At 44.1% G+C, this 27039-nt stretch overlaps 1 protein-coding gene across 1 annotated transcript in view; it reads left to right on the top strand.

Annotated features, from left to right (window-relative positions):
* The window catches only part of LOC135396563 (NADH dehydrogenase [ubiquinone] 1 beta subcomplex subunit 11, mitochondrial-like), a 32849-nt gene extending 6716 nt beyond the window's left edge, over window positions 1-26133 (top strand). Inside the window, exons 2-3 of the mRNA XM_064627598.1 lie at window positions 2368-2501; window positions 25917-26133. Of these exons, the coding sequence (XP_064483668.1) occupies window positions 2368-2501; window positions 25917-26067 (285 nt within the window). The 3' untranslated portion in view covers window positions 26068-26133. The remainder of the gene's footprint in view (window positions 1-2367; window positions 2502-25916) is intronic.
* The last annotated feature ends 906 nt before the right edge of the window (window positions 26134-27039 follow it).

The following is a 27039-nucleotide window of genomic DNA, read 5'->3' as shown; positions in this document are numbered from 1 at the left end:
GTTAAAGATGATATTTACGCATGTGAGCGTTTGATAAGAGCGACATCCCCTGAGTTGTCTTTCACTGTTGAACACCCGACCAATGCTGTGCTACAGTTCCTTGCTGTGAGGCTTTTGCTAACACCTTCTTTGTGTTGGTCGTATGGGAAATTGGCTCCTAAGCCACTTTTACCCGCTAGCAGTTGTCACTCAAAGAATGTAAAACGGGGTGTTGTCACGGGCCTCCTATCTAGCACTTTGAGGAAGTCATGTGTACATCAGTTGTGTATTTCTTTAAACTTTCAGTGTGATCGTCTGCAGCTCGCAGGCTATTCTAATGCAATGCTTTTTAGCGCTCTTGAGTCTGTTTTTAGTAGATTAATTTCCCCCTGTGCCCCACTTGTCACTGATAATGAGATTCGTGTTGCGATCCCATATTTTCACAATGTCTCACATAACATCCTTGCTGTAGCAAAAAAGTTTGGTGTCCGGGTTGTATTTAAAAACTGCTTTAGACTTGATGCTCTCTGTCCTTTCCAGAAGCGTGACAAAGTTTGTAAATCGCATAAAAATAGCTATGTACAATGCCAGTCAAATGTGGTGTATCAGATACCTCTTGCTTGCGGTTTTTGCTATATCGGCCAAACGAAACGTTGCTTGAATGACAGGCTCCGGGAGCACGCTTCGAAGGTAAAAAATGAGGACCAGTCGTCGGAATTGGCAAAGCATCTCAAAGTTTGCTTTAATTGTTCTCCCACATGGGAAGAGACCTTTGTCAAGGCCAGGGAGTCCGACCTCAGTCGGAGGCTTTTGAGAGAAACGTTGTCAATTTTGGGGGCTGGGAACTGTGTCAGCAAAGCGTCTGTGACCTTCGGCCCTGCTTTGGCGAGCCTTTTGCACTGTCCCTCCTCCCCCACCTGATGTGTTAAAAGTGTGCGGTTGTCCATTAAACTTTAGCTGTGTTTGAGACTTTGTGTTGTGTCGTCTGTTTTTCGTCTTTTTTCCCAGTCTCGGGTTTTCGTCATGGATCTTAGCCACCAGCTCGCTTGCTTTTTAACCATTTTATCTGTTGTCATCCCGTTTTTCGTAAGAAACTGCCGCACGCTCAATGTCGTGTGCATTGTCGTGATGCACAAGCCACTCATCTGAGTTGCACAAATCAGGGCATCTTCCCTGGACTGCATCATGCAGCCACTTGAACACTTCTGGGTAAAAATGCTGGTTAGCTGTCTGACCTTGCGGGACAAATTCAAAATGGACAAGGCCAATGGACAATGCTTCTTCTTTGAAAGCCTCTCGAAGCTTTGTGACAGTTTCTGCTGCTGTTTTCCCCGAAAGGAAGCATAACCTGGTGCCCACGCGTTGTTCTTTCGCATCCATCATCACAAAATTGGCGGAGACAGTGATAGAAGCTCAAGAAAAACAACACTCTGATTTGACGAATGCTTGGCCAACTGATGCAGAGGGCACTGTTGTACATGCGCCTAGTGGCAAACATCGGTACTAACACCCCTACCGCCTCTATAAACAAATTCTCGTTATTTTTGGGTCCCCCCTCGTATATTACAGGAATCTGGCAGTGGCGTTAGTGCTCAGTCATATACTTCAATCTGTGGTATATGAGTTACACAGATGCATATAATTGGTCCTTTTGATCTGCTTTGTTTATTAAAGCTGCAGAGGGACACATGACCAGCATGTTCAGATACTGACGTAGGGATAGATGCTCTTGTTTTGCAAAACAGAAGTTCAGTATATGTAGCAAGTGTCTATTAAGTCCTTTCCTAGTTTTTTCTTTCCTCTCGTATTCTTTGTTTTTTTTTTGGGGGGGGGGGGGGTTAACTTATGAACGCTAATCCCCGAAGGCATAGACAGTGCTGACACACATGGGTGTATTTCTGGGAACGTAGGTGACCCATTCTTACATGTGTTGCACGTGGCGACCTTTGTTCGTCTTCAGTGGAAACGTCAATTGAGGATTTCATAGTGAATGGAATTCGGGGAGAAATCAGGTTTAACCCAAATTGGTCACAGGTCAGTCAGTTTGTGGGGGATAACCGGGTAGAATCAGGTTTAACCCGAAAAAGTCACTATCTAAGTATATGTGGTTCCTGTATAATATTGGTATAATGCAGAGGTTCCTACCCTCTTTACTATACAGAGGGTTTTTATGTTACAAGTATGTTTAGTTGGGCTGCTTCATGTAATGAAAAACCGTTGTGCCACAGATGGCAACACACAATCACGTAGACTCGGAGACATGGTCTGTCTTGTCTTCATCTTCATGTCTGGTCATGTCTTCATCTGTGGTGTGCTAGTTTTCTATCTCAATATTTGTGTTAATTCCAGCACAGTACTGTTTGAACCTTCACTTTTTCTTTGTTTCAGAACTGGATAAGTTATGGGTTCAGCACAGAGGATTATCACACTGATCGGGATTATGCTAGGATCCTCTTTTTCATGGGCATCACTGTGGCTGTGTGTGGAATTTCCTTCACCATAATGTACATACCTGACTTCAGGTGGGTGGTTTCATTGCTTGTGAATAACTATAAGCAGCTGGTAATTTTCCGTATGTGGCTTAGTATGTTGCTGCACATAAGTGAGCTCCTCCAAAAATCAAGTTTCTCTGCATGAAAAAAAAAAAGTTGTGAGCAGGGCCATAGCAGTGTGAAGTCACTTTCCACCACAGGCAGCATTGACATGAATAGAACCACAGTGTGCTTTGTGAGGCCAAGTATAATTCTACTGTCATGTCCTTGCGTGCATGACGTTTGTTGTCCAGTAACATACAAGGGTCGTTCAAGGTTGACTGTGACTTTTGCTTGAGAAAAATGTGTAAGTAAATGTAATTGGTTAAAACTTTCGGAGGACGAAGTTAAATGCTTCTCGGGTCAGTGGCTGGCGTCATGGCAGCAAGCCACAGCACAGCAATGCATAATTAGGGGATGACTTTTTTGGGTAATACCTGATTGCGCCCCATATTTACCCCCCAAGCTACATTTCCAATTTCCGGATTTTAGCCCTGTTTCTCCCGAAAATGGTTCCGATTGAGCAGTTTTCCCATTGCGGAACTGACACAGCGTACTGACAATGTCGTACTAACATACTTACCACTAAGAGTTTAGAAGCAATTGCTGCTATTCAGAGAGATTGAATGTCAATACTTATTGATATTACCAGCCGTGGTTATGCAGGCTATTCGAGTGTATAGTCTGTATTTTCTGCTGTGAAACATTGTGTGGTACATTTACTGCACCTCCATTACACATACTTTCTTGATTAAATCATTACCAGCATTCGTAAGTACGTAGAGCAACTACTTGTTTGTAGTGGCAGTTGCAATACGTTGCCAGTGGGTGCTAAGCCTTTTTCCTCGAAGCGGTCGCGATGAAAGGAGTGAAATCAGCCCATGCTTCATTTGCTACATGCCTGTCGCACGCGCTTGCATAGTTCTCCGCCTGCCAAAAGTTTCTTAGAGAGTCCGCGTGGGATGCCAGCTCTCGTTGCTGCCAATGTTGCTCAGCTTTGTTGACCAAAATGATCTTTCCAACAAGATAAGAAGTGTAATTTAATAGATAACATTTGCAAAATGCTGCATATACATCCATCATCTGTTATGGCAACATTTTAGCGGTGCATGTCGTCTCCTAACTGCGACAGTGTTGAAAGCAGTGCCAACAGCGGTGGAATCACCGTGTATGAGGGAGAGGCCCCGCACTTGGTTCGGCGCTCACTTGACAGGCTTTATGTATAGAGGGAGCGCTGAACTGGCAAACGCCGTCATTGACTGCGTCCGCAGTGCTGTGCACACGTGAGATCACAGCAAAAGTGAATGCGGAGAGTTGCAGATGTCGAGGGAAGATAATCTTCGGTAGTACAAGTGTCCTGAGAAAACCAAAATGTGGTCAAGTTTACTTAACCGAAAATGAGAAGGAAACAAAAGACTGTTGAAGATTGGTGCGCAGAGTATGAGGATCTGGAACTTGCAAAGAAGCAGGCAGGAGAGGACGAACACCGTGCATTGGTTTGCAAATATTGCCATGCGGAGATTGACGGACATTCAAAGAAAAAGCCCTACGATCAAATTCGGGAGCACAAAGCATCTGTTCGGCACCACAAGGTAAGAGACTCGGTTGTACCTGCAGAGAGGACAGGCCAACATCAGCCTACGATGTTAGACATTTGCTGTCGTCAGTAACAGAAAGAGAAGGATGCTAAAAGGTGCCGTACACGACTTGGTCCGAGCTGTTGCGTACAGCAGGTTCAGCCTTGAGCAAACTGATGGTGCTTTAGGGGACTTTGTTCGCAACCACTATCCAGCAGCGAAAACCGTGCCTAATGGTGATCAGCTTCGTAACAAGCATTCAGCAGAAGTCTTTGAGGAACTTGGCAATGATGTAGAGACCGTCTAAGTGTCTTTGATAGTCGAAGAGTCTCTTGATGTGCTGGGATATCCCACTGTTAACACATTACTTTGCTGCTACAGCCAGCACTCCAAATCAAAGAAGGTTACATTGTGGGATGCAAAGCATGTGAAAGTATGCAATAGCTACACAGTGGAGAGGCTCTGAACTTTCTGGGAAAGACCTGGAAAGATGTCATAGCCATTACCTCGAACTCCGCAGAGCAGGTGAAAACATACCGCTTCCACACATTTAGGATGTTCCACACTTCATCCAACTCTCTATTGAGCATGTTCTCAATTCATTCTGTATGTTTGAACTCAGGCAAGTTGTCATCAAGATTGGTGCTCTCTTTCCAAGCATTCCAGTAAGCTGTTCCAAAGCTATCGAGTGAAAATGCACAATGGACATATGGACAGTGGCATGACCAGGAAAGCCACCAGCTGTAGTTCCCCACCGCATGTATAGCTTTTAGAGCACACCTGCTGTTATTATTGGATGTGTGTGACTGCCTCACAGAGCTCATGGAGAACCACTGTGAAGGGAACAGCAAAGTAAAGGACCTACAAGCTATTTTGAGTGGTCAGAAACAGCATCTGTATGCAAAGGCTGTCTTTGTTCATGAGTCTCTGCAGCCACTTGTGGAAATACAGAAACAGCTGGAAAGCGGTGCAATTCTTTTTCTGCATTATCACCATGACACCATCTTATTAATGTGAGACTGGTACAGATGTTTGGTAACGTGAAGACGAGCATTGGAAAAGGCGACAAAGCTAGAGCATCGTTGGCCATGCTGCCAAAAGAAGCTGCATCATGTGTCAAGGCAGACTGCAAGTCATCCTGTTTTCAGCTGACAGGCAAATGGGAGTGCACTACTGCCAGAAACATAGAAGAAACCACAAGCACAGTGCTATCAGAGCATGAACTTTGGAGCAGATGAGCATGACCTCTTTAAGAAATCCTGAGCTAGTCACAACTTGAATGATTATATCACCATTTTAACTCTTGTGGTGGTCCCAAGTGACCAGCTGAGGTGTGAATTTCAACAATATATGATCGAAGGCACACTACGTGATACAAAAATAGACCTCCAGTTTTGGGATGCTGCACAAGCTATTTACCCAACACTGTCGAGTTCTTTGTTGAGTTTATTATGTGTGTCAAACACCAGCTGTGATGTCGAGAGGTCATTTTCAAGTAATGTGCTGTATCCCGCAATCACAACGCTCATCTATGAGAGAAGAACTTCTAAAAAGGCAGCTATTAATGTGCATTAACCCTTTGAGGCCAGTGGGACACATGTGTCCCCAAGGATTAAAACGCTTATTGTTTAAAGGTGACATTGCAGGATCACTTAGAGGATGTCTTTATTTAGTTAAGTACACACTGTGACCCGGCATTGTTGTGCTAGTTGGGCAATAACAAGCAACTACAAAGTTTCGTTTTTCGTGGGTGACATCGCTCATACGATAAGTTCATTTTGTTCTAAAAAACAGGGTTATTTTGTGTAACTTTTGCATGGAAGTATTTACAATGTGTCAGCAGTAATGTTTATATGAAAATTATTCTTTCTTTGTTCATGCATGTAATTTCTAGAGAATCGTACACGTGGGACACCATTGTGCCTATCGGCTTATTTGGAAAAATCAACACAGTGAATCGCCTAAAGCAAATGAATGCAGATTTCGCTCATTTCAAACGCGCAGTATGTTTGCACTTCAATAAAAGTTAGCCCAATCAGTTATATGCATTCTTGGCAGCAGCATGGAAAGGAGATTTCTTGACAAGGAGGAAGAAATTGGGCAGATTCTGTTTGCGGATGACAGTGGTGATGAAACAGCACTTCTTTATGGCATAGTCGAGGAGTTTCTCGAAGAAGATGCAGACAACGTGGGAGCTGGAGCTAGCACAGGCAGGTATAAAGTCTCTTCCTACAACGATGAGGACAACGAAGACGTGCCTCTGCGCCTGCGAGCCAGTTCTATGGGCTAGCGTGAGGCCATGAACATCTGCCCGCTGAGACATTCCATCATCGCCAGTCAGGGCTCATGTTGGGGAATTCCACCTCCCCTACAGGTTCACTGTATTATAGGCCACCAAAGGAAAAAAAAAAGACTAAAGAGCAAAGACTCTAACATTATCATGCTGGTGTTTGATGCGCCTGTTTGTGCAAGTGAGTGGTCACAGACACCTTAATCATCTGGAAAAAAATGTAGCAGAGAAGATGGTTCACTGAAGAAGCTACTCACTATTTGGAACTGCTGATGCCAAAAATTGAAGCAAATAGTGTGCCAACCCTTCTTGACGTCTTTTCATCTGTTCTTGCATTCGAATCACTGAGCAGTGATATCACGGTCTCTCGATCCTCTCACTGGTCAGGAAACTCCGGCGAAAAACTCCTTAGGCACGCCGCGGCCACGCGATGACGCTCTAGAAGATTGGGGGAAACTCCCCGGCAGTTCACATTGCCGCTGCCTAGGCGCGCCCGCTTTTGTGAAGGTGCCTTGCAGTATTTGAGCGTGTGCTTGGCCATGTATGCAGTGTATCATGGTGCATTACAACCCGCCTCATGACTGTTGAACAGAGGACTTTGCACAATCGCAGACACTGTCTGTTTTTTAAATTTATTTAACCATGAATGCCAACAGCCATGGCCTAAAATAGTGGTACATAATATGTACATGCAAACACAATAAAATCTCTAAGGTTTTTGTTGTTGTTTTTTTTTCGTCTTGGCGCATTATGGTCGTAGTTACCGCTGCGCCAATAAAATACGAAGCATCATCATCATAATCTACAGTTTTTTTTTTTTTTTTACATAACATATATGTCAGACACACCGTCTCCGCAAGTTACACTAGTGTCATGTTGTTTGGCGTGCGTGTTATGCTGAGCTTGTAATCGAGAGATAGGAGAGCATTGTACAGGTCAACATAAAATAGGTTCCAAAGATCGGTTACGTCCCAAACATAATCTGTTAACCGATAAAGGTGTGTGACGTAAGATGTGATGAGCAGCCGCGTACCAGTTGCTGTACACGATGCAAATGCTTTTTAATTTATAGTTATTTTAATTAATTCTTTGTTATTTTTTATTTCTTTTATTTTGGCCCTTTTATACTCCCGAAAGAAAGACCCCGGGGCTTAATCTGCAGCAACACATTTCTCCAAGCCAGTGATGGAGAAGTACCAAGTACCCAAGTAGTACTTATATTATAATTCTCAGTACTTTTACTTTACTTTAAGTACTTTTCAAATTCCAGTGCTTTCCCATCAAGTACTCAAGTACCCAAAGTTGGACCCCACACAAAAAGTCACAAAAAATATTAAAAATGCACCCAACCAAAAGCACTAAAATGACAGTAAGAAAACAAAAACAGGTAGCGCAATATGTGCGTCTTCCTCTTTTTTTACCATCTTTTTACCCCTTTTGCGAGAAGCAGCATCAACAGTCCCAGTCTGACATTCTACCAAAAAAGCTTATTTGATGAAGAAAATCAACTGCATTGAATTGTTGAGAGATGTGAAATGTTTAAAAAGTACCAATGCTTCTACAGGGTCCACCACCATGATAGAAATTCATAGTAAAAAACGTGAACCCCGAAGAGACGTGCGGTCGAAGGATTTTTTTCTGCCAATAACTTTTGCCACATATTGGTAACATATTTATTTCATTTCAGTTGACTGAAACTTAATTTCTTGGACTCCGAAATTTCCCAAGGCAACGTAACGTTTTCTTTGCGGAAATGGGTTCCCCGTGGTCACTTTACTCAGTACAGTAAACTCCCGTTATCTCGAACTTGCATATCTCGAAATATCAGATAATTCCAAGGTTTCCGGCGTCATGGAATTAAATTCGCTGTTTACCATGCATTTGGCATTGCCTATCTTGAAGCATTTTTGGGACCGAGTTCAGATATCGCGAAAATTCGTCACCGAAACATTCAAAAATGCGCGCGCTGCAGCTACACACCTCCTCCCTCGGCAATCTCCTCCCACCTCTGCCGTCGTCCTTCTTTCGTCCTCTCACGTCTCGAGTCGGGAGAGCCCTGAAATCTCATTGGTTGGTCTGCATAAGTGGAAAGAGGAATCGAAAACAAGGGGCGAAAGGGAAGTGGACTGGGTGGACGTTCGTCAGTTCGTCAGAAACTGCAACCAGCACGTGTACGTCAAACTTCGTTCTTTCCTCAACATGACAAAGGCAGGAAAGCAGTGCAAGGAGCTAACGCTGGAGCTGAAAGTTGCGCTGATCAAGGAAGTTGACAAAGGAGGTAGGACCAAATCATCCATCGCCGAAGAATTTGGCATTTCTTCGTCAACACTATCAACGATCTTGAAGGATCGAGCACGAGTCTGTGAGACCTTCGAACAAACAGGAGGAAAAGGTCTCAAAACTCCAAGTTCCCTGATGTCGAAGCAGCGCTGCTCCTCTGGCTACAGAATGCAAGAGCTGCCAATTTGCCAGTGACAGGCCCATTATTAATGGAGAAGGTGGACACCCTGGCATTGCAGATGGGCTACACCGATTTCAGCTGCAGTGTTGACTGGTTTGACCGATTCAAGAAGCTGCACAATGTGTCGTCCAAGACCATCCATGGCGAAAGCGGCGCCGTTGATGATGCAGTTGCGGACAACTGGTGCAACCCTCGGCTTGTCGAGTTGCAGAGCTTGTACGACGACAAAGACGTCTTCAATTTGGACGAGGCAGCTCTTTTTTTATAAGATGCTTCCCAACAGGACGTTTACTTTGAAGGATGACCCCTGCAGAGGAGCCAAGCAGCGGAAAGACAGAGTGACGATCCTTTTCAGAACAAACGCTACCGGCGAAGAAAACCTCCCACTTCTAATCATTGGGAGAGCTAGGAAACCAGTGTGCTTTCGAAACGCAAGGCTGCCAAAGGACATTATTTACACATCTAACAAGACTGCTTGGATGACTGCTGCAGTGTTCGAAAAGTATGTGCGCACGCTGATCGAAAGCTGGCAAAGCAGAAACGCAAGGGTCTTTTCGTTGTTGATAACTACCCGGGACATGGAAAAATTGCGAATCTCGAAGCCATCACTGTGGAGCTTCTCCCTGCCAACATGACATCAGTTTTACAACCGATGGATCAGGGGCTGATTGAGATGACCAGGAAGATCTACAGAAAGAATCTTCTCCGGCGGATTTTGTTGTCGTATGACAACGGCAAGGGGTACGACATCGACCTTCTGGGTGCCATTCACCTCATCGACGACTCCTCGAGGAATGTGCATCCGTCCTCAATAGCGAACTGCTTTGCTCATGCAGGATTCGCCCAGACCTAAAGTTTCCTGCAAACTGATGCTGACCAGTTCACTAACTGTGATGAGCGCTGCCAGCAAGTACTCCAACTCACCAGTGATGGGTGCTGTGACGCCGACGTAGGTGTGGTCTTCGAGCAGTACGCGCTGTATGAGAAGGATGTCCCAGTATGTGGGGAAATGACGGACAGTGAAATAATTGAAATGGCGTCGGACCGTGCTTCGTGTCGGACAAATGACTTCGAAGAGGGAGAAGCACATGAAGAGCCTCGGGATGTCCCAACTTTCACTGAAACAAGGGAACTCCTCCGTTTGTTACGGAACAAGGTTGAGTGCAGCAGGGGTGAAGAACGTTTGATGCTTTGCGTAAAGCATCTTGAGGACGCTTTCCTCACGCCACCCACGCAAAAGCAATCGCTGATAACGTCGTTTTTTGGAAGCAATGTGTAAATAAAGTCCCACCTTTGATTGTACAAACTGGGATTGTGTTTCTGGCAGTAAGTACTGCACCTACTGGGAAAGTTTTATTTCTGCCACAACTAAGCTTGTAAAAGCAAGAAAAGCTTGCAATCCCTCATTACTGCATTGAAAATCGTGATGTATTGCTTATCTCAAAACTGTGCTTATCTCGAATTTCTGGGCGGTTTTTATGACTTCGAGTTAACGGGAGTTTACTGTATAGCACATAATCCCACTCTTAATGCAATGGCAATTGCCGAAATAAATTCGCCGAAAATCCGTGGAAATGAGCCCTTGGCTCCGCCTCTTTTTTGATGGCTCGTACTTCGAGCGCAAAGCTGCGAAGAAAGAAGGTTACATTGACACGCCACACAAGTGGGGAAAGGGCTACAAGCCTTACCCACGGAACAAACACTCTGCTTGTAACCCTTTCCCCGCTCGTGTGGCGTGTTAATGTAACCCCCTTTCTTCACAGCTGGCTAGTTCCATCTCAAATCGAACAATCCGGTACACTTGATGTCTCCAATGAACGGGAAAAAAATATATGCTGAAGCCATCGGTGAATTAGGAGAAATAAACGCTTTCCAAATTCTCTGCGCTGCGCGGTTCGGGAACTAGGAGAGGAGGAAAAAACTACCTCTCATAAGGCGACGTCGTCGCGAGCGGGTTTGGGCGTTCGCTACAAGGCCATTTCTTCTCGCATTATAGTAATTTCTTGATCTGGCTTTAGACCACTTAGGGAACAATAGGATCCTTCGTTGGCAGTGCTGTACCGGTTTTTGTTTGTCTGCAAAAAAATATCAAAGTTGACTCAAAGTGCCGAAAAGCACCGTATTCACTGCAACTTTGCGGACGATGTACAAAACGGATAAGATTGAGCTTTATGCCGTTTAATTTGTCATTCATGTGGCTATCGAATGATGTATAATTTGTTGCTCTACTCTGTCAGGAACGTAAGCGATACCTCTTTCAGTAACACCATACCACCGAAAAATGACGAATTTCGGAAGCCTTTATCTAAAAAACCCCACCAAAAACTTACCTCGAAAATTTTATATGTTGTAGGTAGTTCCTTAGACTATGCACAGAAGCAAAATCAAAATTCGGACTTGATCAGTAGGCGCACTGTGAATTTTTTGCCAGCCCTATACGCGGAGCGCATTCAAGCGGAGGCACCGTGTCCCGCGTGTTGCAAAATCGAATTTTCCAAAGGGACTTTCAACTTCTGTCTTCATATAAAAAGTAATTGCTGTCATTTGAAACCATTCTGAGGTTTCAAGGTTTCCTTTTCAAGGCTCTGATCGTTTGCGTTCATAACAATGGTGTAATCGCTGAATCTAGATTGTGGAGCAACCAGATGTGCTCGCATTTTTTGCGGGATGTCACATGTATTGCAAGTGCTGGGATCAAGGAAAGAACATAATGATTTTACATCTTTGTAAGAGGCATATCTGTTCAGGGTTATTCTAAACAAGCACATTTACTGTACGCATTATGGCAGGAGGGACGCAGTGACTTCCAGTATTCTTTGAAACATTTCCTTTCCTACGGCCTCATGACCTCGGAGGGGGGAACTTACACTGAGGAAAATGTTGTAGTGTCATACGCACACACTCAAGGCTAATTCATGGTGCCTTTTGTGAACCTTGCCAAAACAGCCCGACCGGCGCCGCTGTCCAATATGTCATTCGGTTCGACATGCTGCGTCCATGGGAAGGTCCTGATCGCATTTACTCCCTGAAGACACCTTGCGCAAAGTTTCGCCTACACACAGAAGACGCTTCACTCACTTCTCGACTACAGAAGTGCATGGAGTGCCCTTATACAGAGTGTGCGACAACATCTGCATTACTGTAGTGTGTCGTCCTGGTATCACACTTACCTCAATGACCTCTTCGTTGTACAGTGCTGATCGTGTGGATTTCGCTGACTACCGCCTCATACACAAGAAAAAAGTGCTATAGACAAAGGATTTTCGCTTTGCTTCGGAGATCGGCGTAGCTGCCATAAAGACTGTGGTTCCAGCAGATCAAGCCGAAGGCGTAACAGAAGTGGGTCAGCTATGCAGAAGCTGCTTCAAGTACTTCACAGCAAAGGTGGCTGAATCACAACATGCAGCAATGTTGCCCACATTTGAAAGAAAATCTAACAAGAACCTGCCATCAAAAGTAACATAAAGGAAAGTGGCTTCCACAACGGCCTAAAGCAGTTCATGACATGAGCACTCTCATCCACTCAGAATGCTCTGCATAACTTACGTTACCTTCTTACCTTTGTCACCTTGTCTTCTTCGCTGTCAAGTTCTTGTTATTCTGTGTACTGTAAATATGCTTCGATATGATCACCGTGGACAAATATACCTCTTATAAAGACGCAAAAGTATTATAAAGCATTCTGTTCTTGACGGGCTCCCAGCACTTGCAATGCATGTGTGTCATCCCGCAAAAAAATGTGAGCACATATGGTTGCTCCACAATCTACATTCAGCGATTACAACACTATTATGAACGCAAGCGCTCAGAACGGTTGCAAATGATAGCAATTACTTTTTATATGAAGACAGAAGTAGAAAGTCCCTTTGGAAAATTCAATTTTGCAACACGCGGGACACGGTGCCAAGGCTTGAATGCGCTCTGCGTATAGGGCTGGCAAAAAATTCACAGTGCGCCTATCGATAAAGTCCGACTTTTGATTTTACTTCTGCGCATAGTCTAAGGAACTACCTACAACATATAAAATTTTCTAGGCAAGTTTTTGGTGGGGTTTTTTAGATAAAGGCTTCCGAAATTCGTCATTTTTCGGTGGTATGGTGTTACTGAAAGAGGTATCGCTTACGTTCCTGACAGAGTAGAGCAACAAATTATACATCATTCGATAGCCACATGAATGACAAATTAAACGGCATAAAGCTCAATCTTATCCGTTTTGTACATCGTCCGCAAAGTTGCAGTGAATACGGTGCTTTTCGGCACTTTGAGTCAACTTTGATATTTTTTTGTAGACAAACAAAAACGGAGACAGCACTGCCAATGCAGGATCCTATTGTGCCCTAAGTGGTCTAAAGCCAGATCAAGAAATTTCTATAATGCGACAAGAAATAGCCTTGTAGCGAACGCTCAAACCCGCGCGCGACGACATCGTCTTATGAGAGGCAGTTTTTTCCTCCTCTCCTACTTCCCGAACCGCGCAGCGCAGAGAATTCGGAAACCGTTTATTTCTCCTAACTCACCGATGGCTTCAACATATATTTTTTTCCCGTTCATTCGAGACATCAAGTGTACCGGATTGTTCGATTTGAGATGGAACTAGCCAGCTTTGCGCTCAAATTACGAGCCGTCAAAAAAGAGGCGGAGCCAAGGGCTCATTTCCACGGATTTTCGGCGAATTTATTTCGGCAATTGCCATTGCATTACGAGTGGGATTATGTGCTATACTGAGTAAAATGACCACGGGGAACCCATTTCCGCAAAGAAAACATTAAGTTGCTTGGGAAATTTCTGAGTTCAATTCAAGAAATTAACTTTCTGCCAATTGAAATGAAATAAAAAATGTTTTTTACTATGAATTTCTATCATGCTTGGTGGACCACCCTGTATATAAAGACACGCACACATTATGACATTGCAACCCGCAGCACGATGACTTGGTCAGTTGTCACTTCAGTTCTCTCAATGCATGGTTGTAGTGCTTTTTTGTTAAGTATTTTTTCCTTCACTGGCAATTAATAATCATTCTCTATCATAATGTGTGATTGGATTACATTGTGAAATGAAGTAACAGTCTGAAAAATACATACTTTTCATTTTTACATTTTGCGTTTGCTTAATTTGTCACATTTGGATTACATTGCTCCAGATTACAGTCGTGTAAAAATGAAGAATTGTATTGTGCTTCATCCTTTTTTATTGTTTTTATGTTGCATTTCAAAAATGCGCAAGACTGTATAATCTTCGTTGGGTTGTGCTCTCCCCCCTGAAATTTCCTAGCCTGCTATACCCGAAGGTTAATACCAGAACACCACACTTGGCGTGCGATCTTGGATCAGTCAGGGTATTTTGGATAATCGCAGCACAGCTGACTGATTGCCTTTGTATATTTAACAGCAAATTATGTATGTGGCGTCGAAATGCAGAACGCACACCCTCGTGTTCGGGGAGTCGAACCTGAAGCTTTCGGTCTCCACATGTGGGATTGCCCGTTTCCATTGTTCTCTTTCAAGGGGGTCCGATAGAAAACGAAGAAGCCGTTTCCCTGCGTCGCAACCAGTTACACAGTATGTCTTAGGCATGCTGGTACGCAATTACGAATCAAGGAAGAGGCAAAGGAACTGTCGATGCTGTCTGATTCACATTCCCAGTTGCCGACTGAACACGTGTAGCCCTATGGCTCTGTTGTCTGCTAACGGAGGACGGCGCCCCCTGATCAACACCAGTGCCCCTGCGCGACACCTCCGGACCCTAAACAAGTCGCTCCATTGTATTCCGCTGGAGTTTCCTGACCAGAGGGAGTATAGAGAGGACCGTGATGATATCATTATGACCGAGAACGTCAGATAGCACACGCAGACTGGGAAAGTATTCCATACAAGTTAGAAAGAAATGGTGGCATTCTTTCGCATGAATTTAGTGATGACGTACCATATGCTGCCGTCCATTGGGAATTACTGGGCAACGGAACCTTACATAGGTATGCCGTACATAGCAAATGTTATGTTGAGGGACAAGCTTGCTTGGCATGAAGCTTGATTGACCAAGGGGCAGAACTTGATTGGAAGCTTTTCAAGCAGGCAGAGATATTTGTGCTCATTGACACAGAGAGCCAAACGTCCACTCCATGTGCACCGGATCACAAAATGGTGAACTTAGCATCAAGAAAAAGGGACATAAATTGTGCAAAAACAATAAAAGAAAATCCCACGAACAACATGTGCTCAACTTGCAGATTCATCTAAGCTACACAACTGAGAGAAACCGTTTCCCACAATACCATTCCGGCAGCTAAGCGCCCTCCAGATAGGCCAGTAGGGACATATGCGTCCCATCGATTTTCAGTAAAACCTGCAGCTATAGCAATGTCGTCACATGTTTTTCGGATTATACATATCTGCAGCAAGCCAAACGTGTATAATTTGCTGTCAAGTCTGTATTCATTTGGTTTGGGCCTTAAAGGGTTAATCAAAACTGAGTATACAAGTTGAAGAAGCTGAGTATCTGCAGGAACTGAAGAAATCCATATTGTTACCAAGGTGTTACAAGGTACTGTACACAAGAAAATAAGTTTATTTTTAAAGGCAGTTATCTTGAAAAGCAACACTTTTATGCCCTAGCTTCAGAGGCTAGCAAAAGCTACACCTGAGAGGTCTACAACCAAATCATGATACCAGCAGAGCCACACTACATTTATCAGTACATTCACAGATCAACTTCATAAGGTTTGCGTGATGAGTATCTCTCAGGGGACAAATGACGTGACACTGTAAGGGCGAGAAAAAAACAGGATTACACCCGAATTCTAAAAAATATAACCTGATATTTACCCTTTTATACCCCTTTTACCTGATATTTACCTACATTTTTCTGAAAAATAAGTCCTGAAAAAGTCAGCCCCTATGCATAACTAGAGCCTGAAGTTGTAGGGTTTTACCCGATTCTTCCCCGAATTTGCACCCCGAATTGAAGGTTGACACTTTAGGGTGAAACCCGATTTTTACCCGGCAAATTGCCTTCACTGGGATGTTTGTAGGAATGCAATAGCCTTTTCGTTTGGCAGCAAATGCAGTTACATCACCGTTTGGTCCAAACCAGTACAGTTCGTTTGTAATAGAGCCCAATTTCTCCCCAAATTTAGTGCACTGGAAATTTTTTTAACCCGAATTCGCATGAATTTAGTGCACATGTTTATTTACCCGATTTTTACCCCCCGAATTTAGAACAAAATATTTCCTGAAAACTTCATACTCTATGCATAACTCATGCAACCCTTGCAAGTTTCTCATGAAGGAGGATGTCAAACCAGCTCAGATTTTGCAAAGATTAGAGGCACAGTATGGGGAACAAACAATGTCAAGGGGTAGAGTGTAATAATGGTGCAGACAGTTTGGCAAAGGACGAGATATGATGACGAATGAACCGCATGGACACGTTCGTCTGACTGCAGTCACGCCATTGAACATTGCAGACTTTGAGCAAGTCATCCTTGAGAACCAGCAAGTAATAGTTTGTGACATTGCAGCCCAGTGTGATGTTAGTGTCGTCAGTGTGGAGACAATCATTCACAAGCACTTACTGTTCCACAAAGTCTGTGCAAAATGGTATCCTCGACACCTCGCTTGTGACCAGAAGGGAACGCACATGGCAGTCTCTGAGCAGCTGCTGAACAGGTTTTAATCCGAGAGGCACAAATTTTTGCGATCAGTCATCACTTCTGATGAAACCTGGATGCATCATTTTACCCCAGAGACAAATAGAAGTGCTGGAAGGTTTTGCTGTTATGCCCCTTACATTCCAGATTTGGCCCCAAGTGATTACCATTTTGGGGGTCCCTTAAAGAGCAATTTGGAGGAATGACGTTCCACACAGATGAAGCCCTCCAGAAAGATGCCCTGCTGTGACTAGACAGCACCCCACTTCTTTCTATGCCAGAGTCATCAAAGAGTTGCCCCAGCAATGGAAGCTGTGTCGAGATGCGCACGGTCGATACTTTAAAAGACTCACATAGTTTGGTGCTTCCAGAACTTTTCATTGTATGTTTCAAGAAATAAGTCTCGGTCAGCTTTGAACAACCCTTGTACATTAAAACCTCGATAACTCGACCCCTGTATTGACTGTAACTGACCCCGGAAATTAGGATAATTTGGACGACTCGCGTGGTCCTGACAGATGCCTATATAGGTCTATGGTAAGAAACATTCATTAATTCAGAAGCTGTCGCACGCACACCGCATAATTTGGGTGGCAGGACATCGCGGTGAACCTCCGCAAACAGCGTGCGCCTGAACCTCGTATTATCACATGGACAAAGAAGGCAAGGCGTGACGCCACTGTACAACTACAAAGAACAGGTGCGCTCGCATTGCTATGGTTATCAGCGCTGTGACATCATCTCTCTCCCTTCAAGCATCCGACAAGCAACCACGTGTCTCACACTCTTGTTTCTGCGCTGCACGCCAAGTTGCTATGGTGACTCTGTAATCGACATTGAAGAAATCGCAAACTGCTTTCGCCTTTGCAGTTTTGCGCGATCAAAGAACTCTGTCTGCATTGGGGTACACGACCGCCATTCTTGCGGACTGCATCGCAATTGACGATGCTGTTGCTGGCAGTTTGACCGAAGATGAAATTGTGGACGATGTCCTTGTAACTGCTGAGAAGACTATTGTCGGACGACAAATGTGAGGAGCCACTGCCACGGCAGAAGCACTTGCGGTTTCGGACTATTTCTGCTTGCAAAAGCAAACTACCATACTCTGACAGTTTTTCTGAACTAAAAGTGCCTTCATAATGGCAAATGCATCCTTTGTTACGTGATCCATCCAAAGCTATCTCACACAGCCAACTGGGGTATTCTCCGGTGAATGGTCCATCGAGACTCAGTAGCCACAAAGACAGAGTAGTAGAGACAAAAGCAGGTCGAGTTGGTTTATCGCAGCAAATAATCTCCCATCAGGACATGTCAACCTAGGGAGGATTGATGTAAGGAGGAACGATAAGTCAACTCGACCCATTTCTGTCGGGTTCATGTAACCACGGCTAGTATGATGTAAGCGCAACATTCGTATGCAGAGAAGGCAAGTGTCCGAACATGGTTGAGATTAGATTGAAGTGTAGTTCATGAGTGAGGCAGTGGGGCTGCAGCCAGAATGAAGTGCAGTCAAGTAAGTTGCATTGTCGCGGCCTCTCTTGCGGTTCGTGAGCTGGAGTGATCGACATATCGAATGCAGATGCTCAGCAACTAGTGACGAAGATTTTACAACAGCTCTGATCCTTCCCCTCCATTCGTTCATAGAATATTGAAAACTACATTTTGTTCACTTCTGCAATGCCAACCAGGATACAGTTACTGTACTTTACACAAGATCGAGATTGAGTCTGAGGTATTTTGATGTCTTGGTGATTTCTGAATAATCTTCGTAGATGTATAACATTTTTATGCCCGCTTACCTGGCCATTCTGTTCACCATGAAGTCTCCAGTTGCCATCCTCATAGGTTACTTCAGTCAAAAGTATTCCAGTTGCTGTTTCGCAGTAATTTGAATGTGAAATACGTTGCAATTTGCACAGACTTTCTAACATGAGGCGGAGATTCTTCTTTCAACCCTTGTAATATTAGAAAGGGGAAGCTGCTTATTAAACACATTTCTGGTAGATCAAAACACACAATTCAAGATCGAGATCATTTGCTCATCAAGATCATTTGCTTGCTTCTTTACGCAGCTTTTCGAAGAGTTCAGTTCTGACTGTGATACCTTCTATATGATATTGAAGCATGGAGGACACCATGCACCAAGAAACCCAATAACGCTATGTGCAGTATTTACCGTGAGTCAGCATATGTGTTAAGCTAATACTTATTATATTAATGTGATATTCACAGAAAAGGTGAAATTTTTGCATTGAAAACAAATGTTGCTTTTTAGTGTGGCACCAATTCCCCAATCACGTACCACAGTACACCTCATAGTGAAGAGAGCGACTAGGTAACACCAGAGTTCGAGGTAACTCGTTACTGTAACTAAGTTCCTTTTTTTGGTAACTTGTAACTTAACTCTGTACTTTTGCGCCGTGGTAACTTTCAGAGGAACTAGTTTCTTTTTCAGGTAACGTTGCCAAAGTAGCTTAAGCTAAGTTCCAAGTTACTTTTAATTCGCTTTCCACTCATGTCCACTTATTTTCTTGCTTTCTTTCCGGTTCTTTCATGGCATTTTATCCTCTAAAGCATGATATTCAATCAATGACAGTATTCTATTGAGGAAGTAAGAACCGCTGCCATTGAAATGAAGCTGAACCATTGTGCGCCCACAGGGAGTAAGATGGAAACCGTTCGAATTGTTGGATATAAACGAAAATGATCTAGGCGTGTTGCACTCCTCTGCAGGCAACTCAAGGTTGAACTCAACTGCCCACGCACGCTACACCTGTGTAGTGCTATTTTGTGTCCGACGTAACTTGGAAGTAACTCGTTCTTTTTTTAAAGTAACTCCATAACTGCGAGTTACATTTCAAGCTGAAGAACTTCGTTATTAACTTAGTTGCATTTTTCACACGGTAACTTAACTCATAACGAGTTTTTTTTTACGGGTAACTTTTCGATCTATGGGTAACACAGCATCGAAAAATTTTGGTGTAGGTAGTAGCACAGCCGCTATGTTTTTCTGTGAATACGTCTCGCATGGGACACTGAAACGACAGATGTCGTGTTACAAGTGTGGATTTAGTTCACAGGCATGTTAGGATGATCTCTTAGGAGGTAATATTAGATTGCTGACAACAACATATAACAGCTAGCACATCACATCTGTGAACAAGCTGCACTACACTCATTTAACTGGGCGATTCCACGCGAAATGATCCAGCGGCCCTGCTCGGCCCTCACAAAATTATCGCAAATTTTTCCGAAATTTTTCTTAGCAGTCCCTAATAGTGCAAAACAACATACCACAAAACTTTTCTTCCCAGATCTCAATTTGGCGGGTGCTAGACACAAGCAAAGCTCGCAGCGCTGGCGAAAACCGTGCCTGGCGTGAACGGCAGCTGCGGCTCATAGAAAGCACCTAGAAGTGTGCAGTTTTATTTTGGGGATAGAGGAAACCATGCTCTGCACAGCGTCGCAAGTTCCGGTTGTCATGCTGTAATCGGTGCTTAGATGGGTAGAAATCCAGCGAACCGGTAGAGAAGTACGAAGGGAGTTGCCACAGGACAGGAGCCGCCAGTATTTCGAACACAGGCTGTTCTTCTTTTGTGCTGGTATACACAGGCCAGAAGTTTTGCAAATTTTCCTCCTGTTGCACAATGTTTTTGTGGAAAATCAAACCATTAGATTTTAATGAATATTTTTTCCTTCCAAGGTCTCATGGAATACATTAACAGGAAAAACTGCAAGACACGTAAATTTCGTAGTCATTGCAGGAAAAACAGGGGAAGTATGCACTTCTTCCAAAATTCGCTACAATCGAGCGTAAAACACGCAATGAAGAGGTCAGAAGAGATGTCTGAAACCAGTTTTATAGAACGAGTCGGTGGGGTACTCCGGATTTATTTCTTGGGCTCCTGTTTTATTTCTGTTTTTTTTTTCTGGTTGGTTTTCAATGTGACAACCATCCGGACCAAAGGAATATGGCACCAGTTGAGCACCGTGGAGCTCCAATTCACCAGTATGAATATTAGGTGCATAAATACATGTTCAGTTGATCAAAGTTTCCTTTAACTATCACGTTTCAATGCTGAACAATTCAGCAAAAATATTAACCACGAAAAGTTAAGAAAATGTTGCAGGAAAGACGAACATACAAAAACCTCATTTACACGGCAGAACTACTGGATGTTGAAATGTTGAAATGCCGTTCACAATGAATCTCTATTCTAATGTTCTGAAGTAATGACATGTACAAATAAACCGGGAAAGCTGTGCAGATATGTCACCGTTGTGCCACGATTCTTTCCGTGCCTAAGAAAAATTCCGTAAGTGGAACCTTCACCAAGCATGACCCCCCCCTTGAAAGCTCGGCACCCCCCAGAAGTGAATTTCTGGGGAAATCACTGGTGCTCGCGTGTCTGGGAGAGATCTCTGGCGTTTCGAGTCAAGGTGCACATTCGGCGCGGATCTTGCGTTCCACTTGCAATAAATTCTAGCTATTCCGTTTGTTACAAAATGTGTTGTGCTTGGTGCCGCGTATTCTTTCGCGGCAGCTAAATCTGTGCTTGCTGTCGTGTATCCTTTGGTGGCATCATGGACGCTGAGGACCTGTCCTCACTACAAAAGCTATGCCACTCCAGTGTTTTCACTTTCAGAACAAGAGAGAGGAAGTCGCCCGTGTAAATGAAGTTCGGTGACAGCTGCTTTTGTTAGTCTTTTTTCTGTGCCGTTTTGTGCGGACAGGAAATAACGTTCATTTCCTGGAAAATTGGCTCGATATATCGAGTCCAGAGACTGAACTATCGCTGCGTGCCATGGGAGACGCCAATTTTGAGGGTAGGATGCGGATGTCAAAAAGCTCATCCACGCAGGGCTTTAGCTGACAGGACAAGAAGTATTACTTAGACCTGGCCATCACCACTTATCCCCAATCTCCATCTCCGGCACTATGCACACAGGAAACAATACCATATAGCACTTAACCACCCAGGATTGCAATATGCGCGTTATGCTACAGAAGAAAAGACTGTTGTAACCTTGCAGACGCCTGTGCCACGCATATTGCTTGCACATTGAAGCCCAACCAGACCAGAAAAAATTGGAAGGAAAAAGAATTAAAGGAGCAGTCTAAGACTGAGAATTTTTTTTTTTTTATCGTGATGCAATGTTCGATCACTAAATAATGTTTTCGCACATGAAATGTGAGCGTAGCAGAAAAATATCGCGTGCCGCAGTCGATTGATTCTCCTGAGTGTGGAGAGCTCTCTCCTACTCTTGTGGAAGACACGTGAGAAATGACGGATACTTCCGTCACGATGTGACGTACGTTGCCTCCACTGCTAGGGCTCGCAAGTGACCTGGGCTGTGATCTGACACCGACAACTGGCAAGGTGACGGCAGACGCCTTTCGCACGCGTTGTTCTGCCGAGAGACACATGCGCATCAGAAATGGCTGTTTTCTTTTCTTTCTTTTTTTATAGAACATGGCGTCAGTAACATTGGTCATCTGATCAGTCTGCCGCCAGTGAACTTTCTTCAATTCTTGTCGGTTGCACGGCAAGGATATGCAGTGCAACGAAATTCGGAACTCGCGTGAGGTCAGCACTCCTTCAAAAGGGAATGGGGATGACGTGCATGTGCAGTGCTAGGTGCGAGTGGAAGTTGCAGTCGTTGAACTAGTTCAATAAGTTGCAGACAGAAGAACGGACTTTGTTTGTCTTGTTTTCCAGGAACGAATACGAGGAGAGCCACGTCATGTTGCATCGCTTCGCGAACAGCGCGAACCACCACCCTGCGTATGGCCTTATGCGAGACGTTGGCACACTTCGTTAGTTGGAGACGTATATAATACAATGACCATAAGACACACAATCGCACTACCATTATGAGCGTAATGTTTTATGTTCGTTTGCACCTCTGTTTTATGCCTCAAACCAACATAACATAATGAATCGCTGTCAACAAGGAGCATGCCGTATCCGAAGCAGACGAATTTTCCGTAGCGAATGAGAGCACTTTTAACGTTTGACGTCGCAGTCAATGGGTTGTGGCTTGTGGCTTGAGCCTTCTGCCACGGGAGCGATTTTATAAATTGAATTGCGCTGTAACAACACATTGTTCAGCCAAAATATTTTACGAGAATGATTTTTTACACGCTGCTTGACAAATTAAACTGTTTTCAGCCATTCAAATCTCCGTTCCATGCTTCTTTAAACCATGAGCCTAAGAAACAAATATAGCACCCCACCGGTACATGCAACGTGGGTCACTGTGGCCGTGATATCCTCTACTACAAAACAATTATTTTCTCTTGTATACGTAAAAACACCCTCGAGATTTTTTAACATGCTGTAGAGGAAGGCTCGTTCTATAAAACTGCATTGGTTTCAGACATCTCTTCTGACCCCTTCATTGCATGTTTTACGCTCGATTGTAGCGAATTTTGGAAAATGCGCATATTTCCCCTGTATTTCCTGCAATGACTACGAAAGTTACGTGTCTTGCGATTTTTCCTGTTAATGTATTGCATGAGACCTTGGAAGGAAAAACTAATCATTAAAATTTAATGGTTTGATTTTCCACAAAAAAATCGTGAAATAGGAGGAAAATTGCGAAACTTCCAGCCTGTGTATACCAGCACCGATTACAGCATAACAACCGGGATTTGTGGCGCTGTGTAGAGCATGGTTTCCTCTATAAGCAAAAGAAAACCGCACACCTCTAGGCGCTTTCTATGAGCCGCAGCTGCCGTTCACGCCAGGCACGGTTTTTGCCAGCGCTGCGAGCTTTGCTTGTGTCTAGCACCCGCCACATTGCGGTCTGGGAAGAAACATTTCGTGGTATGTCGTTTTCCACTATTAGGGACTGCTAAAAGATTTTCGGAAAAATTCGCAATAGTTTTCTGAGTGCCGAGCAGGTCTGCTGGATCGTTTCGCTTGGAATCGCCCAACTGTTACACTAGCTTGTGTATCTTTGGGCAGTGGTAACTAAAGTAACTTACTTAAGGCATGTTGCTCACATTGAAAGACCTCACAAATGTCAAATATGGACTACCGTCCAATATGCTATGACAGTACATCTCTGTGCATGAGAGAAAAAAATGTGGAAGAGAACACATGATTAAGAGTCTCTCCACTATGAAAGCAGCAATAAGGGGGCATTTGCAGACGGGCTGCAATATGATGGTGAAAAAGATAAAGCAATGTGGACTTCGCGTGCAGTTGTTGTGGTACATTATTTGAGAGCAGTCCAGTGAGACTGTTCTACATGCACGAGGGGAAGGGCGGTCACTATTATAATTATATCGGAACAGCTTAATGTATCATTATTGACATGTGCCCAAAAGGTTTAACATCAAAGCCCTCCCCAGTAGGGGGCACACTTGTAAAAAAGTTATGGGGTGTTGCCAAACATTTGCACCCCCCCCCCCCCCCCAAGTGACCCGCCTAACTTTTGGGTAAATCACTGGGTTATACAAACAGTAAAATCAATATTGGATCAAATAGCTCAGCACACAGGTCAGTTCAAAATCCAAAGTCACTACCGGAATACTACAAATTGTGATTTTGCGCATCTAAATCGTGCCTCTTGCTAGTGGTCCTGTATTTTCTGGGAACCCTTAAACTATGAGGAGCACAGAGCCATTTATAGGGAGAGTTTGGCCATTCTTTGATCTTTTGCCGCCTCATGGGAGGAGCTTATTTTGACGTCAGAGTCGTCGTTGCGCCGCCCAAAAAGCCTGAATTCGAGCGGAATCCGCTTATCAGCCATCTAGTCCGCGCCATATTGATGTTGTCCGCCAGCTGGTCGACAGCTTCGTGGTCGCGTTGAATGTAATCAACAGGAACAACCGGCTTATGACCCACTGGCGCCAGTGATAAGGGGGGCTTTGTTGCCGAACTGAAAGAGTTCAAGGACGAAAGGCTTTCGAAGCCAGAAGTACGCACGTATCTTCTCTCCTTGGATTGTAAACAACGATCAGCATCAATATGGCGTCGGCGACCGGTTGACGACGGGACAACAATAGAGCACGGAGAGGGAGGTCACTTAGCCGTGACGTCGCATGACGCGGTTCAAGTTAGGCTCCTCCTAATGGCCAAACTCTCCCTATAAACGGCTCTGGAGGAGCATAGCTTTGAGAATATCTTTTCTTTTTTTCCCCTTGGTCCTGTTTCTTCATAGCCATGCTCACATGCTTGCAGGTGCTATTGCATCCGCATATTAGCATAGTAATGAAGCAGTTGAGCAGTTATTTCCTCTTTGTGTTCACCACATACGAGGAGGTGGAGGACGGGGAAGCTAATCAATATTTTACATATTTGCTTTAAAAGCATGAAAATATGCTCTACGTACATCATATCTGACGTTTGTCTTCACAACATGATCAGTGTACAAGCAACAATTTGACGCATGTGGGCGCACTATGTTGTGACTGTGAAGCGTTATGCGCCTGCCTAAGCCAATCACGGATGTCATAAGATTTGTGGGCAGAGTTGACCTGCATGAGTTAACCTGTCAGAAAGTATAGTTAAGAATCTAACTTTACTCTGCCTTCTCAGAATGTTTAGCAGCAGCTGCTGAGATTGTGCTGAACGTGTCAATCCCTCCAGATCACGAACTGCATGACTTGCTACCTATCTTCCTTCACTGTGCTTCATTCAGGCTTCAACCCCATTGCTGTTGCTTCACCTCCTGGTCTTCGTGACAGCATGCTCAGAAACTACAAATGCATAGCAGCATTACGCTGCTTCACTGACCAAGTGCACTTAATTTTAGCTTCAGCTTTTCTCTCTATGGTGGATGGGACGATAGAGCGCCTCCCTTGCAGACGAACATGATGCTTATGTCATAGCGAGTCACCATGAGTCTGTATCATGCTGTTTTGTGACACACAAGGGACACAGAAGGGCAACTCTGTAGGGCAACTCTGTAGGGCGCTTGTGAAGAACAAACTATCAACTAAGATATTCCAAAAGCCGGGCATCATAACTGGAGAATAAAAAATTGTCACCGACTTAACGCAACAGGAAATAATAATCTATTTAGACGTTTCGTCTCCTATGTGGGAGACATCATCAGTGCAATGCTAGGAACGAGAATGAGGGGCACTAAAACCAGTCTTGCTATTTAAGGGTTTACCGAGACTCTGGTCTCAGTAAACCCTTAAATAAATAAATTGTTATTTCCTGTTGCGTGAAGTCTGTGACAATTTTTTAATTCTCTAAACTATCAGCAGGTGAACGCTTTGTGCCTTACCTCAATAAAAGGCTACATGAGCATGCAGTACACAGCAGGTATGCTATAAGTCTGGGTCTGCATTCCCACTGTGTCTTAGGGCACCTGTGTCATGTTAAGGGAAGGAGCATGTGAAATCATTTGGCATGCTACCAAGTCAGAAAAGGTTGTGAAACGGAGACTAAATAGCAGTATGGTTTCACAGGCGACAGGACTGGGTTGCACGAGAGGCACGACTGGAACTGGAAAGACGAGAAAGGCTCGGATTGCCCAAAGTGGATAGAAACCTTGTCAGCCTCGACCGCATTGTGCTGCCCTCTGATGAAGAATTGGCTGACACTGAGATAATTCTGTAGTCTTTTGCAATTGCTATGCCCTGGGAATGTGAGGCTGTGTACAATAAATTCAGAGTAGTAGACATACTTCCTTGTTTTGTGATGAATTGTTGTAATATCAACCTTGGTTATTCCAATGAAACGTGCATTACATCGTAATATTCCCCATACTAGTTGCGTGCACACTTTCTACACTCAAACGTGATTTCTGCTGAGGGACTTTTGTGCCATCCACATGTTATGTCATGTGAATCCAAGTCAAAATGGACACATTGGTGTATCTTTGATCAAGGCGAATACTTGTACAATCACAGCGACTGTTGTGTATATGGCAGTTATGGGTGAAAGAAAATGTACTGTGCATGGTGCATCAGTGATGTCATAGTGTCCATATAAAGCATAAACTTGGGCAGTCCTTCAATTTATGCTTGGTGTTTTGTGGGACACCCCACCACCATGAAAAGTCAGGTGGGCATCAACATTTCCATGCAGTACACATGCTTTTATGAAACAGTACCCCATGGAGCAGTTAAAAAGTAAGAATTTTTCTGTGCTACAGACAATTGTACTATAACCTGTTGTTCACAAGTGGAGCTTGAGACGAGCAAAACCCATTTGTGGCCTAGGTTTGCCCATTGGTGAAGACAGTTGATGAAGCAAAAAAAGTAGCACTCACAATTGGATTCCACTGCTTCATTTGCACTGTTTTTGAGAGGTATCACTGAATGCTCTGGACAGAACAACGGGCTGTGGTGTTGATTTACTTTTCTTTTAATTCCGTGTAAGCGCTGTGAAGCAACTGTGGCTATGATTAGTGTACAGACATGGAGAGAGGACAGCAGGAAGTAGTGGGGGTGGTTAGTGTGCGTCCTGGGCCGACTTTAGGGGGAATTGTGCCGACATTGCTCTGGAAAGTCTGCCGGAAAACTCAGGAAAAACCCCAGACAGCACAGCCGGTACAGGAATTCGTGTCACCTCCCAGTCTCTGCGTGG

The sequence above is a fragment of the Ornithodoros turicata genome, chromosome 6 (genome assembly GCF_037126465.1).
Source record: "Ornithodoros turicata isolate Travis chromosome 6, ASM3712646v1, whole genome shotgun sequence".
Lineage (NCBI taxonomy): Eukaryota > Metazoa > Arthropoda > Arachnida > Ixodida > Argasidae > Ornithodoros > Ornithodoros turicata.
Note: the sequence above shows the minus strand (reverse complement) of the source record. Positions and strands in the feature narration are given on the sequence as shown.